At 39.4% G+C, this 21236-nt stretch overlaps 1 protein-coding gene across 2 annotated transcripts in view; it reads left to right on the top strand.

Annotated features, from left to right (window-relative positions):
- The window catches only part of LOC115425186 (transducin-like enhancer protein 4), a 106148-nt gene that overhangs the window by 30082 nt on the left and 54830 nt on the right, over positions 1 to 21236 (top strand). For both annotated transcript variants that reach the window (XM_030142568.1, XM_030142567.1), the window contains exons 5-6: positions 3275 to 3337; positions 17290 to 17364. In XM_030142568.1, coding sequence (XP_029998428.1) covers positions 3275 to 3337; positions 17290 to 17364 — 138 coding nt within the window. The remainder of the gene's footprint in view (positions 1 to 3274; positions 3338 to 17289; positions 17365 to 21236) is intronic.

Here is a 21236-nt window from a genome sequence, read left to right as displayed (position 1 = left end):
CTACAGCAGTTCTCTTATTGTATTTTCAAGGATGTTATTGTTTTAGTTCCATATCAACCAACACAGTGGACACTTAAGCATCCTCCCATACACTGCAATTCATGCCATTACTGTAACTTTGCTGTTCTTGATAAACCTGATCTGCACTAACATGTTTGAGTGTAAATCAGGTGCTTGTTATTGTTGTTAGGTTGTCATTAAGATTTTTTTTTTTTTTTTTTGCATATAATCCCCATAAAGTGAGTATGTTAAAATGTGACAAAACATCAGATTAACAACATTTAAAAACTGATTTCATAGTTTTCACACAATGTCTCGGTAAAAACATGTTTCTTTGTTTCAAAAATTAAACATATGGTGTCTAGCTGAGAAGACATTTTTGCAACTCCACGAAAAATAGTGTAATAAAAAACTATTTCAATCGCATTTTTTTTTAAACATGTCTAAAGAGGAATAAAAACACTCAGGAAAAAAAACTCAATTAAGGTTCTCACAATTCATGCATGAAAGGGTTAAAGAAAGAAACAAAAAAATTGCCTTTTTAACAGTATCATGATATATCGTGATATATCGTATTGTGATCCTAGTATTGTGATTTGTATCGTATCGCCAGATTCTTGCCAATACACAGCCCTAATCTTCACCAACCAATGCCGGCACACGGCTCTTGTTTTATCCACTTGTCTCTCTTCATTGACATAACTGACAAATCATAGATCTTAGAGAAGACGGAGGGACTTCCAACTCTGGCTTTGTACCCATGACGCTGCTCTGAGCTGCCACACTGGTTCACCTTCTGCATGTGGATGGTGTGTGGACCACTTAGATGTCCGTCTAGGACCGGGCTGTCAAACTCATTTTAGTTCAGGGGCCACATTCAGCTCATTTTGATCTGAAGTGGGCCGAACCAGTATAATAATAATATAATAATATAGAAATAATGCCAACTCCAAACTTTTCTCTGTGTTTTAGAGCAAAAGACGTAAATTTACATTATGAAAAGGTTTACATCAACAAACTATCCTTTCAAAAGATGTGAATAACATGAACAAACTGAAAAAATAAGTGTAATTTTAACAATATTCTGCCTCAGTTTATCATTTACACATGTACATTATAACTTACAGATAACAGTGGATCTATGAACACACAACACATTTCAATAACAGACAGAATATTGTGAAAATTACACTTACTTCTTTTAAGACTTATTCACATTTTTTTTTTTTTTTTTTGTTGCAAAATTATACTTTGTTTTAGTGTAAATACATGAAAATATTTACATTTACAAAGTGAAAAATTTGGAGTTGTCATTATTTATATGTTATTATTATAGTATTTTACTTGTCTGACAGACTTTAGATTGAATTGTTCTAAATGTGGAACCTGAAATAAAAGGATTGTTAATGTCTTAGTGAAGATTTTGCATTTCACAAATGCATCCCAAGGGCTGGACTGGACCCTCTGGTGGGCTGGATTTGGCCCCCGGGCCGCATGTTTAACACATGTGGTCTAGGATATCAAATATTGCACATGGGTTCTGCTTGCGTCCGCCCTGCTCATACTGTGTGCGTTCTGCTTTAAGGTTCATGTGGAAACTTAAGGCGGGTGTTTGCGTTCTTCACATAGACTACATGTGTTTGTTTGGTACACCTCCGAAACGGTTCAGTACAAACAAGTGCATCGTTACACTCCTACTCTTCACATTTACTTTCCTTTTTTTGCTTTTCTGCTAGTGTTTTTTAAAGAGTGTTTTTTTATATGCAACTGAGTTATTGTGACCAAGTAATTTCCCTTGTGGATCAATAAAGTTTGTCTAAGTCTAAGCTGAACTGGTACAATAAGAAGAAGAAGAAGGAGGAAAAGAAGAATAATATTATTATCGTTATTATTACATTTTCAATTATGTCTTGGTTTAGTTTTTAAATAATTAAGTGAAATAGAGATTTGGGAAGAGATAAAAAAAATCACACAGCTAAAAATAAAGGTAGAAGATTATGCTTTGCAGGTAGTTGACATGGTGGTGTAATATTAACCCTTTCATGCATAGTGGTCACTCCAGTGGACAGCTATTCTACGGCTGTTCTATTGTTTGTTCATGGGTTTTGTTGTTTTAGTTCCATATCACTCAACACAGTGGACTCTTATTCATACAATTACTGTAACTTCACTGTTTTTGATAAACCTGATCTGCAGTAACATGTTTTAGTGTAAATCAGTTGCTAATTGTTATTAACCTGTAATTAACAGTTTTCTGAAACAAAAAGTTTGTTTTGTTTTTTTGCATATCCTCCTGAGACCCAGAAATGCATTTTGTCCTCTGTAGAGGACAAAAGTTTGGCAGTTTAACTTAAATGCTGTCCATTGCAAATGACATTCCATTAAAAAATCAATCTATAAATAAAAATGATTTTAAAAATTAATCTGAAAAAACTGCTGCATTATGCAGTTTCCAATCAAGACAATTTTTTAGTGTAAAAAAGCTAAAATTGTCCATTTCCTGGGTCTCAGGAGGATATTATCTTCATGAAATGAGTAATAACTAGTATTTGAGTATGATAAAATGTGAGAAAACATCAGATTAGTGCCATTAAAAATGTTTTTATTTCATAGTTTTCACACAGTATATCATTTTCTGATGATAAGTTTTAAATACATGTTTCTTTGCTTCAACAATTAAACGCATGGTGTCCAGCTGAGTAGACATTTTTGTAACTCCATGAAAAATAAGTTCATAAAAAAAAAAAAAAAAAAATCAATTGCATTGCTTTTTTCATGCCTAAAGAGGAATAAAAACAGTCAAGAAAAAATATTGACTAAGGTTCTCATAATTCATGCATGAAAGGGTTAAGTACATTGGTAAGTGCAGTTGCTTCACAATAAGAAGATCCCTGATTTGAGTCCAGCACCATATATATGTATAAATGTTATGCAATTAATCATTTGTCTTTCCAGAGATAGTTTTCTGCAGACTTTCTGTTTGATTTTTGGTCTTTGTTGCTGCACATTTGTACATATTTCTAGTCCTCCGTCTGCTGAATGCAGTGCTTAACTAAATGTCTCTGGGAGCTAAAAGGTTCATCATACTAAAAGCCAAACAGACGTCATGTTTCTCTTCATATTCGCTTCATATCCATGGGCTGTGTAAAAACCATGTGGGCTATTACTTCCATTTTCACACACGGCTGCTGTAAGAGGTTGTAGGATGTTTGTGTTGATGCTTGGCCAATTTGAAGCTGATTGTGTTTTCTGCGCCCACCTCTCTGTCTTGCAGGCGGAGATCGTCAAGCGTCTGAACGCGATCTGCGCCCAAGTCATCCCCTTCCTCTCTCAAGAGGTAAGACCCGAACGCCTGTCACTGCGAGTTAAGACGGAGGTGGGTGAGAGCGAGAAGAGGGAGGGAAGGAAGGCGGAAGACAGATAGGAACCAGAGAAGGTGAAAAAGAAGAAGAAGAAGAAGAAGTGTGTGGTGGATTGTGAGGCAAAAAGACACACACACTCACACAGATTATCCTGGGCTAATCCTCTCTGCTCAGGATAGCCAGATATGCTCTGAACTTATTAAATGTCTCCCACTAACATATGCAGGAGCCAGCGGCGGAGTGTGTGTGTGTGTGTGTGTGTGTGTGTGTGTGTGTGTGAGTGTGTGTGGAAATTCTCTTGTGTTTGAGTTTATTTTGTGTGTGAATGTTTGTCCACCTGCACGCACATATTGTATTTGAATGCACATACAGTGGTGGGTGAGAGAAGTGTGTCTTTTAAGAGTTGGTTTATTCTGGATTCTTTAGGTGTGTGTGTGTGTGTGTGTGTGTGTGTGTGTGTGTGTGTGTTTGTAGCTGATAAATCCATCCTCTGGAGGAGTTTAAGTGAATGTGTGTATGTTTGTGTGTGTGTTGAGGGGTGGGAACAGCAGGAAGAAGTGAGTGTGGACTCCAAAGCTCTCCTTCAGATTAGCCATGGATTAGGAGGGTTTAGGTGGATTAGGAATAATGGCATTAGACTGTGGTGCAGCTACACAGCCCTGAGGCCCACAGAGGGGGAGGGGGGGGGGGGGCACAACAAGCTGCTTTCACTGCATTGTTTTGGATGCACAGCCTCGTTTGCTGGATGTGAATATGAAATGGAACACAGTCATGTTATTATTATCATGTTGGGTGTGTGTGTGTGTGTGTGTGTGTGTGAGAGAGAGTGTGAGAGAGGCCTTATTGTTTTTATGGCTGTATCTTTAGTTTTGCCATTTCCTGTTATTGTTCCCTATTGTGTGAACATTACAGAGTTGTGGTTCTTCCTCTTTGATCAGATACTTGATTATTCAGACAGCGATTTATCTAAATTAGAGGAGTTTTTTCCTGACAAGCTGTTAAACATAACCCAGGCCCTGTCCACACATGGTTGAAACTTTTCAACTGAATAAACACAAGCTGTACTATATGGACAAAAATATTACCATGACAAATATTTTCATATCAGTTAATAAGGGCTGAAACTACTGACTTTTTCAACAGTTGACGAGTCATCGACTACTGTGACAATTTGTCGACTAGTCAGATTATGAACTGCAAAAAAAAAAACAAACAAAAACAAACAATAGCTCTTATTTATATTTATTACAGCAATAAAATAATAAATTTTATTTCTGTTAAGAAGAATATTTGGTGTACAACAATTAGAATGGTTTGTTAAACAAATATTCTGTTCAATATCAACAAATATTGCAACAGGAATAAAATACTTTTTTTCTTTAAATTAAAGTGCATTTTGTGCAGAACAAGTGTCTAACAAAGTTTGTTAAACAACTAAATGCTCAAGAGTTGCAATCAGCAATAAAATAAACATTTTTTTCTCCAACAAAAGTGCATGATATCACTAACAATCTGTCGCTGACTAAATTAGTTGTTAACTAATCATGCTAATCATGCAATCAGTATTTGTCAACTAGTCAACCAGTCATTGCAGCTACAGTCAATGTTGATGATTGTCATGTGTTGCCAGTGTAAGCGCTGATTTTGGTGCTGAATGAAAGTTGAGGAAACCAGCCCATTACTTGTGGTTTGAAACTGTTCCTTGTTGTCAGAACCTGACAAACACTGGCTGAACAGTGCAGCACTTCATACATTTATAGGGGGAACATTTATTAAAAAAATGTTTGCTTAACAAGCACTGTTGCCTCACAGCAAGAAGGTCCTAGGTTGGATTCAAACACCAGGGATCTTTCTGTGTGGAGTTTGCATGTTCTCCCCGTGTTTGCGTGGGTTCTCTCTGGGTATTCCGGCTCCTCCCACCATCCAAGCACATGCACTGATTGGTTAATTGGTTAATCTAAATTGCCCATAGGTGTGAATGCGAGAGTGATTGGTTGTTCATCTCTATATGTCAGCCCTGTGATGAACTGGAGACTCATCCAGGGTGTACCCCGCCTTCACCCATAGGTAGCTGGGATAGGCTCCAGCACCCCCCCACGATACTAGTGAGGATAAAGTGGGTTCAGAAGATGAATGAATGAATGAATGAATGGATTAATGAATGCCCAACATTAAGATATGAACGAGTGAATCTATGTAAAAAAACTGAAATATGTAGGAGTTTTAGTTGAGAATGTAAACAAAATAAACCCAAAAGACAAAAGATAAATATAATTATAGTAATGTAAGAATTCGGGCTTCAACTAATGACTGTCTCAATAGTCGACTAGTCATTGACTACTTGAACGACTAGTCGACTAGTCAGTTTATGAACTGAACTCCTTTCTCATCCACTCGGTGCATTACAGACAGTCAGTAACTGCTGAACTTTCCAGTAGTATCATTAACAGATCAATTACTACAGATTTGTTAATGTGTTTTATGTTTAGAATTGACTTGGTCAGAGCAGCAGTGTGTTGACGAGTACACGTCTGCTTTTCTGTAAAAAGCCATCCATGGCTCCCCTACTATTCTTAACGCTGCATAAAAGTTATCATTAAATTGTCAGATCAAATGACAAGATTACTCTTTAAACTGTCATAGTCCTTGACACACACATGCACGCACACACTCACACACACACACACATATGCAAACAGTAATAGACTCACTACTAACATCAGAAATAATTATGTCGTGAGGTTTGTCTAAATCTTGGGAGGAAGGAAAGGAAGAAATGATTAAATTTTGGTGGTGATGGGGGGGGGGCAGATCTGTCTTGGCGGAGGTCTGTGCTCTCCAAGTGCTTTTCTTGTTTCTTGTAGCCTCCCTTCAGCGTCCTCTACTACTGCCCCCTTCTGTTCATGGTCATTAGTGCAAATGTGCAGACAGTGCATCAAAGATTGGGCAAAAGTCAGATGTCTCACTCTGAGCTACTTCAACTGACAACAGTCAATCATTGTTTATTATGGGATTGGGTACATGCGATGATGTCACTAATGACCCGTCCACTACTAAACTAGTTGTTGACTATTAGTCGACTGGTTGTTGCAGCATGAGTATAACTATATCCCATTAGTGAGAAGTATTCTTTTATCTTTCAGCCTTAATCGTGGACAGTTTTCATTGTCCAGCAGTGACCACTAGTGTTCAGGGTTCGGTCCCAGTTGTGTCATTTCCACTAGAAGGTCACACTTACCACATGAGTTTATTGTCAGACAACAGATTTGCATAGTTAACTATGAAAACAAAAATGTTTCAGGAACTATGCACAAGGGCAGGTCAGTATTTCACATTCATTTGAGTAATCCAGGTTTTGCTGTGAATGTTGAGAAAATTGCAAATGCAGATTATTCCCCTGGAGATGTTTCTCTCTGAACAAAATTTCAGAATACAACCTGTTTACGTCTTACTGTGACTGTGTTTCTGCAGCTGTATGTGGACCTTAGTTTGACTAAAAAAAGAGTATTACCTGTTGTATGTAACTTGTGAAAGTTCAACAGAGTGAGGAACATGGACACTGGTCACAACAGCTGTCTTCCACCTCCTTCTAAGGGTTCATATGACGTCTCTGCACTCTTGTGTCTCTTTTGATGGTTGTTTCCATTTGTATTTAGCACAGTCCACCTGTTCACCTATGATGGATTTTTAAAGCCTAGTGTTTGTGGGAAAACCCCTCTCTTAAAATATGGCTTAATTTAATAGTTTTAGTTACTGTAGGTGTACTACTGCTCTATTGTAAATGTTTGAGTTAATAATTCATTGATTTTTAACTCATAAAGACCCAAACATCCACTGCCGACCAAAACCATCCACTGATGTAACTGTTTAATACCTGTTGATCCTCTAATCCTATCAATGCATGTCAATAATTGGTGCAAAATACAGTTATTCATCTTCTCATGGTCATCAGCACAGGCGATTTCTCATAGACTGCAAGGGAAGCCAGGCTTTCCCTAAAATTATGAAAATTAAATGGTCAAATATGTACGGTTGTGTTGACATTTCATTGACTACAAATGTGTTAGAACACGTTCATCTCACAGACGAGTTCGTTCAGAATCAGCTTTATCACAAATCAATGGACTCGATGTTGTTCACTTCTCATACATTCCCGTTGCACTGTTTTCTCATTCGATCTCTGCTCAGTGCATTTGCCGTAGACGCTCAGTGTCCATGCACTTCAATGGGACTGAGTGGAACAGTTTTTTTCATTGCCTCAAAACTGGACGGTAATTGGATAAATGCCACGATGTTGTCCCGCCCCCAGACGTTCAGTGTCTCTGGGGGTGAATAGAGCTGTGGGCGGAGCTCGGCCGGGCTGGACGCCAGGATTCTGTGCACTGATTGGAGGATCAGTCGAAAGGCTGAATCTCATTTGATTGACAGCGATTTTGAGATCTACTCCTTCACTTGACAGAGTTCAGTTTAATACCGTCACTTCTGCTGTGAAATCGAGAGAGAAACCACTACGAAATTACTCGTTCATTTCTTGCACTGTAAATAAAACACACTCATTGTACTTCCTTGTTTCAATTTAACATAATTTCAATGTTTTCTTGTTTCAGTTACATAATTTAATCATTTCTTTTTTGAGTTTAATATTGTTTTGTAGATAGTTAAATCAATCAAACTGTCGGCTAGGTCGGAGTGAAAGGATCATCTCTTGTTTAAAAAGGCTGAAGTCCTACACCTGCAACACAATGGGCCAAGGCCGTCTAAGCAGCCCAGCTCTGCTGGACATTGAGAGGACACTGGTCCAGTCCCTGGAAAAGACGCCTACTTGGTACGATAAGGTCACTGACCATTTCCTTAAAAAGGAACGGAGGGATGAATTTATGTTTAAATAACTTGACATTTTTTTTAATGTAAGCCGACAATGAGCTTCCTCTCTCTGAAGGGCAAGCAGCCGCCACTGGTCATCAGGTATGACTCATTTGGACATTCAGAGGCTCTGTAGTTACCGTGGAAACACCGTCATCTTCTACAACATTGATTCACCAGTAAAACCCATGGAGTTGGATCATTGACAGTGGATGGACACACTGGGTTTATGTTCAGTTAATGAGAGATTGGACTGAAAACGACACTGATCAGTGAATTAAATATGTGATTGAAAAAAGCAAAATACAGAGAATAATATTATCATAAATGGTGATAAAATCACTTGGGAAAGACAAAAAGAAACATCATTTGGAAGGTGTGACAGAACTAGCTGTGGCATGTGTATCCTATGTGATATTTTACATTTAAAATCCAAGGCCAGGATAATTTCTTGGGTTTGTTAAAGGCAAGTAATTGTCATAATAGCTGGTGATAAGTGTAGCACATTAAAAAGGCTAAGCAGTTTCATAAACCAGACGGTGCTGCTATTTGAACAAATATTCTTTTGCACAATATGTAGATGTTCATTAAAAAGACACTTTGAGTTTTAAGACTAGAGGAGGCTGTATGTGAGCAGCAGTAGTTCATGTTGGTGTTTAAAAGCCTTTTGCGTCTTCATGTAAGGGGTGTTTGTTGGTGTGTTTGTGGCGTTCAGGCTGCTGGTGTCCGTCTGCAGAGGTGTAGCTGAACCTCATGCTCAGGTTCATTTCCACTCCTGATAAGCTCTTTCATCTCTGGCCTACTTTGATGTGTTGTGCTCCTGGTCGAATCTGGCTGCTCAGCCTCTCGCTCTCGCTCTCCCTCTGTCTGGATCTGTCTTCCTCTCTCTGTACCCTTTGGATGACTTTGCTCCATTAACTGTCTGTCTCTCAGCATATTTGTCTCTGACGCAGACTGGATAGAAAACAGGACGGGTAAGAGTCCAGTGAAGACAACAAACCGGTGAAAACCCACCATAAAACATATGACTGTAAGGTGATATGTGTGTGTTTTAATGTACACAGGCGTTCATTCACTTCCACTAAACAGGTGTTTTATTAGGACGCCTGGCCTCTTGGACCACTGAATAAACATGAATCTGTAACTAAGTACAGACGCTGTTTCATTTGCATATTCCACTCCCAAAAGATCCAATCAGCTGCCTGTGTGTTTTATATTTAAGTAAACTGCATATCCTAATATTCTGTTCCTGTAATGGACACAGTGGTCAGTATGTTCAGGGCTGCTTTTGAATCTGGACACTGTTTACACTAGGGCTGGGTATCATGGCCAATTTCCATAATCGATTTGATTTCGATTCATAAGGTTTTGAATCAATTAATCACGATTTGATTCGATTTGTTTCAATATCAATTCGATTCAGTATTAATTGATTGATTCAGATTAATTTAGTGATACCAAAGTACAATTTTGAGTTGTAACCTGATTATTTGAGTACCACAGGCATGCAACACATCAGTACTGGGATCAATATTGATATTAGAAAGGAAATAAATATGACATTTCAGCAGGAAGCAGCTGAATCTGCTCTGAAATAATGAACAGGACACAAACATTGCCATGTTTTTACAGTGGATCAGAACAGACATCTTTATGTCAGACTTTGTGTCATCTTTATTATTATTACTTATTACTGTTTTATAGCTGGAGGCACACACATGGGGGGGGGGGGGGGGGGGTGTTTGCGTGATTGTTGGGTGAAGCAGAGCAGGGGTGTCTGCGCTCCGTGAATGTTGGTCGCGGGGGGTGTGTGGGGGGTAGCAGCGTAACGGTCAGACATTGTTGCTTTACTCTTCCTCTAACTCCATACTCAGCCATAGGTGATAGTATGGATCCAAGTTTTTATTCCAAGAATGACCAGCTTCTGCGACTTGCCGGGCATCCAGTTCCTTCACACTGCAGGTTCAAGTTTGAGGCCAGAGGACCTGCTGCAGAGGAGGTTTCCCCTCTGCATCTTTTTCGCGTCTTTTTCGACAGTAAGACCAACTCTTCCTCAGGGGTTCACAAGATGGAGCCGCCCGCGGTTCCGCGTACACCCGGTCCTGCTCTGAAAAATTGATCTCATCCACTATTAATCGATAACGCAAAATTAAAATGAGATCGATCTAAAATCGATTAAATCGTTTTTTTACCCAGCCCTAGTTTACATGATATCTGATGAAAGTGTAGATGATTGGCTCCAGAATGATGGAAAACTGCTTTTCGTCATTGTTGGGTGGAAACCTTGTAAGTCCATTTTCATTTTTTTTTTTTGTAACGATTCTATTGGTCAGTCTTCACATTTGCCTGATGGTTTTACAAATACACTGCCCGACCAAAAAGAAAGTCACACATGCAATATATGACTGCACCACCTGTGGTTCTGATCACAGGAGACATTCACTGTCACATCTTTTTTGCCACATTATGCTTACGTAGTGTCACAATAAGGTTCATAATATTTTTACTAGGGATGCACCGATATCACTTTTTTCCAGACCGAGTACGAGTACAAGTACTTACATTTGAATACTTGCCGATACCGAGTACCGATACTAGTACTTAATAATCCCATTCCAGTTCTTAGTTCCTTTTGTAAATGTGCTTTATTGTCGTTGTCATTAGTCTGACTGGAACGAGGTGCTGCTACTGACATTTAATGTGTTGGAATAAGCATTTCTCAATTAATCCACCAGGGGGCGCCGCTCTTAATTAACCATGCTGGACAAATACCACGAAGAAGAGTAAAGTTTTTTTGAGAAGAAGAAGAAGAAAGTCAGTAATAACAAACATGGAGATGACAGAGGTAACACTAATGTGATACTAATATTGCAGCGTTTTCGCTGGTACGGTTTAAAAGCAAAGCTTCAACAGGAAGAGAAAAGAGAAATGAGTGATAAGTTTCGTTTTCACTTCAGCTGGCGGTGGTCTGCGCCGCTCCATACCCCCCGGCCCAGCCCTGGGTAGTTGTCCTAAATGTGTCAGTAGTTTTTCTCTAACTCACACAGTGGCTCTTTGAACAGATCCTCTACCTTCATGGTGTCTGCTGGTATTCTCCGTCTGGGTACACATCCGCCAGCAGCTGGAAAACGGATGGAATGTACGCAGAGGACGGACAGAACGCTGCGTCCGTATCTGTCTGTGTCTGTAACGTTACTTGCAGTCAGCGTTACTTTTATCACCGTCATTTATTTTGAAAAATCTCCACACTCTTCACACATTATTCCTCCTCCTCGTACCTGCTGCGCTGAACTGTGAATGTCACACGGCCATAAGTGGTATCGATGCATTTGTATCAGATTATTTACAAAAAATGAGTACAAATACAAGTACACACACTGAGTATCGGAGCCGATGCCCAGTACTCGTATTGGAATCGGTGCATCCCTAATTTTTATCATCCATAGTTGGTAACCTGTTCCAGCTGAAACCTTCTGAACCACTGCAGTACTGACCCGTGGAAGGATCTGAACTATTCGCTTAGTTAAATCCAGGCAGTTTGTTTTTTTTGTCCAGGCTGTTCATTTAACTCAGTAAGTGTCTTCTCATGTCTTTAACGACTGAAAGATTGGACAATTCCAGGACTGATCAGGATCATCAGCTTTGTGACAGAATGGTTCAGGGAGAATGAGACATCATTTTCACACATGGATTCGCCTCCTTAAAGTCTAGACTCTAATGTGGGATGTGATGAAGACTTGATGCAGCGGTTGATTCTCCATCATCAGTAATCAAAAATTAATGCAACTATGGATGGAAAAAATATTGTGGACCTGATTGTGACACTACATAAGCATTATGTGGCAAAAAGATGTGACAGTGAATGTCTCCTGGGATCAGAACCACAGGTGGTGCAGTCAAATATTGCATGTGCCACTTTTTTTTGGCAGTGTATTTAACCAATGAAAAGTGCTGAAAACAACTTTTGACTACATCTCTTAACTTCATTCATATATTTACAATATACATCGTTTTTTCAGTTTCCTGAAAAATAAACGTTTTGGACATAAGAGGTTTTCACTCGGCAGTGACGATCTGTAGGCACGACACTGTACAGCCTATACTGGGCTTTCATTTGCGTAAACTCCACGGCTGAAAAATGAAACCAGTAAAGTTGCAAACTGACACAGTGGTGCAGTGGTAGTACTGTCACCTCACCATACTGAAGGTCCTGGGTTCAGCTCCAGCACCAGCCGAGGGGGGGCCTTTCTGTGTGGAGTTTACATGTTCTCCCCATGTTGACATAGGTTCTCTCTGGGTTCTCTGGCGTCCTCCCACCATCCAAACCCATGGACTAGTAGCTGAATTTAATAGGTTAATTAGATCATCTAAATCACCCATAGGTGTGAATGTGACAGTTATTGGTAGTTGGTCTCTGTGTGTCAGCCCTGGAATGAACTGGAGACACGTCCAAGATGAACCCCGCCTTCACCCGAAATGTAGGTGGGATAGGCTCCGCCCCTGCGACCTGTTGTAAAACTAGCAGTGGCCACTTCACAGCCTGGTAAAAAAAAAAATTATTTAGTCTTTAGGGGTGGGAGACCCTGGTCCTGGAGAGCCACTATCCTGCATGTTACCCTCTTCCAGCACACCTGACAGTCATTATCAGACTTCTGCAGAGCCCGATGATAGGCTTATCATTTGAATCAGGTGTGTTGAAGAGGGATACATCTAAAACATGCAGGATAGTAGAGCTCGAGGACCAGGGTTGGACACCCTTGCTCTAGAGCTAATTTCATTGACGCCAACATTGGCACTTTTGTTGTTTAGGTTTAGCAACTTTTTTCAAAAAGCCTATAAAACAATTTGATGTACTTTTAAATTGAGTTTGTAATCTTTTCTCATCTTTTGTAAAGTGTCTCAAACCCTAAAACTCACCCATTTTCCAGTAAATGACACCAGATGATTTCCTGTGTCCCAGTCATATAAACCCACAGTCTGTCTGTGGATGGAAAAGTCGGTGTTTTACACACTTACACACTTTGTTGATATATTTCGTGATTTTTCAGACCCCTCTAGAGACTATTTATCCAAAAAGACACTAGTGACAAATCCATCCCCTTTTTCTGGTGTTATGTGACTTTTGGAGACTCTGATGTGAAAACACGTATGGTTGTTTGTCTAAAACAAATCACTGAATATAAATCAGTCCCACTGACAGTGACAGTTTTCTCTATTGTCTCTTTTTGGTCCATTTCCATTGTTCATGTCGACTGAAAATTACAAATATTCTGGTTGTAAATGTTCCTGTTTTACTGTGACTTCTTGTTGTCTCCTAAGTGGACCATAAGGTTAAAAACCAAACCAAACTGAAGAAACTGAAGAGAAAAACTAAACCAACAAACCAGTAAATCAATAACTAACCTCAGTAACTGGTCCAGAGTGTCTCTTTTAGGTCACTTTAGCCGGTCCCCAAGTCCAGATAAAGGAGGACGGTTGGAACTGGGACATGAAAAAAACACAAACAAACTAGAATTGACCGAGTATAGTTCATTTGGAGTTCTAAACATATGTAGACTGTTTTTATTCTCACTTATCTCTTAACACAATGTTATTCCTCTGTCCTAAATCATTCATTACAATTACATGAACATTTATAATTATGCAAATTTGCTGATGATGTTATTTAGTACCTTCTAGAGACTTTTAGGACAGAAAACAGATCTTTTAATACTGACGAGTTGGAAACACTGGCTAAGTTTTCCCTTAATAACAACTGTGTAGAGTTTTAATATAACTCACCATTTTATATGATACTGAGGCTTAAAGTTGTACATACTGAAGGGCTGACCTCAGGTGTGACTCAGTTATCTCATCTGCTAAAACAACCTCACAGAGGTTCAGCTTATTGAAGGAAACAAGACTAGTGGAGTTATTGGTCATGAGCTTCACCAGTACTTACGTAACATATGTTATATATTAGCATAACTGCTATATTAGCTAATGTTGACATTTAATAGATATTTCCTGATAAAGTCTCAGCCTTTGGGTGTTCGTAATGGCACCTAACTGTCTAAAAAAATAACCCAAACCCTAACTGTCAGGGGTATGAGACAAATCATTTTTGATTCCATTTGAATTGTGCTTCTGACGACGCGTAAGATGTTTTAAAAGATAATTGAAAGTATTTTCAGTCTGATTCTTCAGCAGTTTTTCACCAAATTGTGACTTTCATGATTTGTAAAATGATCTTAGATTGACAAACATGTAAACATGGACACAGCTCAACTGAAATTGAAAAATTACTCTCATTAACTATCATTCATTTTGTTTTCAGTTTTCAGTTTTTTAGTTTATTCTCATGGGGCACAGCAGGAGTGATGGGACATTGACTTTCCATACAGTCATTTTTGACTTAAAAAAAAGCTGCTAAAATACCTAAAATAAGACCTCACAACAGTAATCCACAAAGCGAAGGGTGTTCTGGTGGCTTTGTCCGCTGCTTTTATATGTTTTAAGGTAAGAGCGCTGTTTTCCTGGCTACATTGCTGATCGCTGAATGTAGGCTGTAAATCGTGACAAGTTCCAGTTCCAGTTTAGTGCTTGGTCTTTGGGTTTGAAAACAGTACTTTGCATCACAGTTTTTAGTACCGATAAAAAAGGGAAAAATAAAGGTAGTTTGATTTTTTTTTTTCAGATGTTCAGAACATCCCTCAGATAAATCTAGTATTCCATTGGTAATTTATGTAGTAGGTATACATTTGTAATAGTGTTGTGGTAGTTCCCTCTCAGAGATGGCACATTACTCTTTTAAAATTCCAGTCTGAATGTCAACCTGGTCTCACAGAGTTCCATGTAATGACTACAGACCCTTAACTCCAAATCTGTGACGGTATCACGGAATCGCCCCAAATTCTGTGATGGTTCCACAGAAGTGATACCAGTGACAGGCGTCAGCCATGGTCCATGCACAGATCCACTGTCTCAACAGATAATGCAGATTTGTAAGCCAGTTTTTATTATTTGTCTTCTATTTTCATCATCATCATCATCATCATCATCATCATCATCGTCGTCATCGTCATCATCATCATCATCATCATCATCATCATCATCATCATCATCATCATCATCATCATCATTTCTAGAAACTCAACATTTTTTTGACCAAGTCTTCCAGGGCAATTTTCATCAAGCCTTTAACCCATAAAGACCCAGTGCTACTTCTGCTGCAGTTCCAAAATACTTTTCTCTCTATATTCAACCTTTCTTAAGTGATTTATCACCATTTATTATAATATTATCCTCTGTATTTTGCATTTTTTCAGTATAAATCCTGTATTTTCCTATATTTAATTCACTGATCATGTAGATGTTCATAAAAGCTCAGAGTAAAGCCAAGGGTTATTAGATCAGAAATAGAGAAAATGGAAGAAAAAGTGTCTTTTTCAGTCAAATCTCTCATTAACTGAACATAAACCCAGTGTGTCCATCCACTGTCATTGATCCAACTTCATGGGTTTTACTGGTGAATCACTGTTGTAGAAGATGACACTGTTTCCACGGTAACTATGGAGCCTCTGAACATCCAAATGAAAAGATGACAAACTGTATTTTACACCAATTATTGACATGTATTGATAGGATTAGTGGATCAACAGGTATTAAACAGTTCCATCAGTAGATGGTTTAGGTTAAAGGTGGATGTTTGGGTCTTTCTGGGTTAATGTTGACCATATAGGTTATTGATTACCATCTGTTGCATATTCTACCTGACATCCCACCATGGGATCATGGAATTTAAGAGCTTTGTCGTTGGCTCATTTGGAAACTTAAACTCTTCTTGTATTAGGCTGCAGTAGCAATTTGATAGTAGGCCTAAACTGGTATTTTGTCCTTTCATTGTAGGTCTAACATTAAATCGGATAATGGTTATAGGCCTATAATTATGAGTCAATAACTGAAACCTGTGATTGGACCACGGTGGCCGATCCCTCGGCAAGGTTATTATCATTAACGAAAACTAATGAAATGAAGAAAACTAGAATTGAAAAAGCATTTTCGTTAACTGAAATAACTATCATTAAAAGAAAAAAACAATAACTAACAGAAACTGTATTGTGTGTTTACAAAACTAACTAAAACGTTTAAAAATTATGGATAAAATTCCCTTTGTTTTCGTCTTTTTCAATGTTGGATTGATACGAAAGCAATTTATTTTGCTCTAGCAATTTTAGCTAGCAGCACCATACCGTACTTCACGGTCCGGCACTTCTTGTTACTTGTTGTTTATAGTCAGTTTCTCGTCTCCACTCTACCTGGAAACATGGAAACTGAAGTTGGGAGAAAGCAGCAGAGTCCTGTCTGGGATTTATTTGAATATGACGGAGAAGAAGATAAAAGATAAGACAAAACTAAAATTTATACTAAAACTAAACTGAAACTAAGCATTTAGAAAGAAATGAAAACTCATAAAAACTAGCAAACCTGCTCTAAAAACTAATTAAAACTAGAATCATTCGGAGAGCGCAGACCTCCGCCAAGGCTGATCAGTGCCCCCCCCCGTGGGCCCCCCCACCCCCGATCACCACCAAAATTTAATCATTTCTTCCTTATCCCATTTGCAACAAACCCTGAAAATTTCATCAAAATCTGTCCATAACTTTTTGAGTGATGTTGCACGCTAACGGACAGACAAACAGACAGACAGACAGACAAACAAACAAACCCTGGCAAAAACATAACCTCCTTGGCGGAGGTAACTAACTGCAGCAGAGAAAAAAAGTCAAAACTAAATAAAACTAAACTATAATGAAAAATCCAAAACTATTATAACCTTGTCCCAGGGCAACAGGTCTGCCAACCAGTACTGAATATTACTGTTCTTTTCTGTTCTGTCTCACTGTCTGTGTCTGTCTGTGTGTCTGTCTGTCTGTCTGTGTGTCTGTTTGTCTGTCTGTGTGTCTGTCTGTCTGTGTGCCTGTTTGTCTGTCTGTGTGTCTGTCTGTCTGTGTGTCTGTTTGTCTGTCTGTGTGTCTGTCTGTCTGTGTGCCTGTTTGTCTGTCTGTGTGTCTGTCTGTGTCAGCATCAGCAGCAGGTGGTGCAGGCGGTGGAGAGAGCCAAGCAGGTCACCATGGCTGAACTCAACGCCATCATTGGAGTGGGTGTTCTGCACACACACACACACACACACACACACACACACACGCACACACACACACACACGCACACACACATGCACACACACGCATACACACGCACAACGAAAAAGAAAGTGACAGAATATAAAATGCTCAAAGATCCAGAAGAAAACCTGACACAGAGAAAACGACAGTGGAATTAAATGAGTCTGAGAAGAATCATCCTTTACATTTGACTTTTATCAAATCTCGTTGTGACCCTTGTTCTGCGTTTTCTCAGCGTTCTAAACAGAGTGTGGGTTTCCAGTTTCATCAGATTCCCAGGCACAGAAACATACTCATTTATGTGTTATAATGTGGACGACAGTGTAGAGCCTCCTCTTTATTAATTCACTGGTCAGTTTTAACAACCCTAAGTTTAAAATTATGTTTAACATACACTAAATAAATAGTCTAGAGCTGAAATGACTAATCGACTAAGCGATTCAAATCAATTTAAAAAATGATTCCATTACTTTTTTCCTGAATCGAAGCTTCGTTTCCTTAATTTCTCTACTGTTCAACATTGGTTCCACTGTTGTGTTTCACATGGACGCTTATGTACTCTTCTCACTAGAACTGCAGCTATTGATTAGTTTTGTAATCAATTAAATCTATCCATTGTGTTCTTCGCTTTGATTCAATTCAATTATTCGAATAAATGGTTAAAAAAAATTGTAAAAATGTAAAACAGACATCTATAAAAATGACAATTTCTACCTTATGCGAGAACCAGAAACAACACCCACAAAAAGTATAAAAGTAAAAGAATATATAAAAAAAATCTATGTAGAAGCAACAACAGCTGTTAACAACAGTATAAAAGTATATATAAAAATATCTATAGATTTAAACGACACTAAACCAGTCCAGTGACATCTACGAGGGGCGACTGAAAAGTTTTGAGCCTAACATGGAAAGGATTAAGATATGAAGACCAAATTTGATCCATGAAATCTTTCACATATCTTAATCCTATCCACTAAATTTCTTGGTCATAGCAATCTTTTCCCCTGTTTTACAGCTCCCTGAACTTTCTGTATCAAGTGTTTCCTGAAAAATGGACAAACTTGAGTATCGGGCTGATTTGAGACTATGGATGAGACTTGGGTCCATCACTATCAGCCTGAGACCAAGGAGCAGTCAAAACAATGGAAACATCCCATGTCACCAACCCCAAAGAAGGCAAAGGTCGTATGCGTACTTGGTGACAGCCCCATACTCAAATTTGTCCATTTTTTCAGGAAACACTTGATACAGAAAGTTCAGGGACCTGTAAAACAGGGAAAAAGATTGCTATGACCAAGAAATTTAGTGGACAGGATTAAGATATGTGAAAGATTTCATGGACCAAATTTGGTCTTCACATCTTAATCCTTTCCATGTTAGGCTCAAAACTTTTCAGTCACCCTTTGTATAAACAATATGTCAGCGCAATCTTCAACAAATTTGAATCCAACTGACTAACCCATACCCCGAGGTGTCAAACATATTTCCATTCATTCCTCAGGTAGAAGTATAGATTCTAGGGTTTAAACAGACTTCAGAAGCTGAAGTATCAACTCAAGCTTTTTACTCTAATAAAAGTGTAAAAGTACTGGTTTCAAAACTACTTAAAGTATAAAAGTAAATATAAGGAGGAAAAAATGTCATTAGGACAAAAGCTTAGGCGGCTCCACAGGGGCCTGTAGTACACTACCCCACCTCCTAAAAAACATGTTTCTAAAGGCCATAATGTTATAATGTTACATTAAAATGTTAATGTAGAAACATTTGGGATGCACTAGTCTACCTGTTTCAGCCACATGTATGAACACTGAAAATGAACGCATTTTAGAACAATGCAAATGTATTAAAGAACCATAAATGTGTCCTACTGAGCATTAACATGTGTTTGATGGAGCTGAAGATATGACTAGTTGAATATACGTATTGGGATGGTGTAAAAAAGTCAGGTGGGATGGATCATGTACAAACCAATAGGGTGTCAGAGTGGTATATGTTTATACTTCTAATCCAGTCACAATCAAATTCACTCTATCTGGATGGAGCGATTCATCTGGATAGTTTTATTTATTTGAACGATGACAAGCCAGAATGAAATAGGAGTAACGAGGCTATTTTTCAAATGTAAGGAGTCAAAAGTACAGATGATTGTGTGAAAATGTATGGAGTTGAAACGTGTACAATGGAGGACCCAAGAGCAGAACCACAGAGCTAGAGTCTGTAACATTCTTTATTAACAGTTAAACAAGCAACAGGCAAGGGACAGACAGCAGGTGAGTCTGGGACAGGCGATGGGTCGGGAACCGGGGTATCCAAACAGGACCAGAGGGGCGAAGGCAGGAGATGTGGTCGGGGACGGGAGGCCGGTTGATCATCCGGGGTTCAGGCAGTGAGACCTGGTCAAACAAAGGCAGGTCGTTTACCGGGGAAGCGGACAGGCAGGCAGGTAGGAATCCAGGCGGCAGGCAGGTCGGGTCAGAATGAACAGGGTCAGGATCAGAAGGTTCAGGCAGGAGAAAAACACTGGAGAATAACACACGAATGAAGAAACAATCTGGCAAATGACAAAGAGCAGAGGGGTGAATATATATGGCCAGTCTAATGGGCTTCAGCTGAGGACACAAGTGGACGGAGTTAGGCTGATTGGAAGGTGTGGCTGAGAGAGAGAGAGAGAGAGAGAAAGAAAGAGAGAGATGAGAAAAGGGAGCAGAACAGACAGGGATCTGACAGGAGTACAAGTAAAAAGTCGGCTGAAAAATAATTACTCCAGTAAAGTATAGATAACCAAAATTTCTACTTAAGTAAGGTAAGTATTTGTACTTTGTTACTTGGCACCTCTGCTTATTGAGGACTTGCAGCTGACGTCACTGGTCATGTGATTGTTGTTTACACCGCCATATTGGTAGGCACGCTATCTGGATCCAGAAAGTCAGAACTGTTGCTTTATATCGTGTTTTTCTTTGGACTCATGTTTGCGTGTTTTGTTATTTGCGAGTATGTCTGCTTGTGATAAAGGCACCATAGACGAGTTTCAGTGTTTATTAACAACAGTGATGCGCGGGCAACTCGGAGGCAAAAACACGAGTACCAGCTCCAGCCGGCTCACATCAGCCGCGTACACCTCCAAGCTCTGCCCCAGAACTCGTGAATGAGCCGATATGTTAGCTCTAAAACGGTCCATTAAGTGTCTCTGTCCAAAAGCCGATCCCATCTTGTCTTTCACGGCCGCATAATTTGACTTGATCGCATCAGGAAGGCTGTCCCATAGTAGAAAAGCAGACTTGCACAGACAGGTGGGGAGTATTGTCACCAGCTCCAGCTGAACTCACCGGTGTCGCCCGCCGTAGCTCCGACTGCCACTTCCAGCTCCCTCACCAGCAAAGGGAGCAGGTAGATCCACAATCACTCTCTCTCTATGGGATGATAGTCCAGGGGAAGCCCTCCTGGTAGGTTTAAAGGGGTCTTCATCACCGTACCACATGATGACAATTCTTTTTTCCCATGCTGCTAAGCACCACAGGCACGCAGGCTAACTATACTGAGAAGCTACGCTAACCGCGGTAATAACTATAAACAGCGGTTAGCAGAACAGAACCACCGCTGCCACCAATGGAACCCAGCGGTCTGTATGCCGAACTTATACTTGGTGAAAGCTAAGGAATAAACGGCACACAGGAGTTTAGCAGGTCCATCATTTAACACATTGTACAATCCAAGGAAAGCTTGCCTACCAATATGGCGTTGTAAACAGAAAACCATGTGATCATGTGACATTTGTGCAAAACCTCAATACCAACTGAACATGGAACTAACATACAACTGTGTGTAGATCCTGGCGTCATGTGCA

This window comes from Sphaeramia orbicularis, chromosome 9 (assembly GCF_902148855.1).
Source record: "Sphaeramia orbicularis chromosome 9, fSphaOr1.1, whole genome shotgun sequence".
Lineage (NCBI taxonomy): Eukaryota > Metazoa > Chordata > Actinopteri > Kurtiformes > Apogonidae > Sphaeramia > Sphaeramia orbicularis.
Note: the sequence above shows the minus strand (reverse complement) of the source record. Positions and strands in the feature narration are given on the sequence as shown.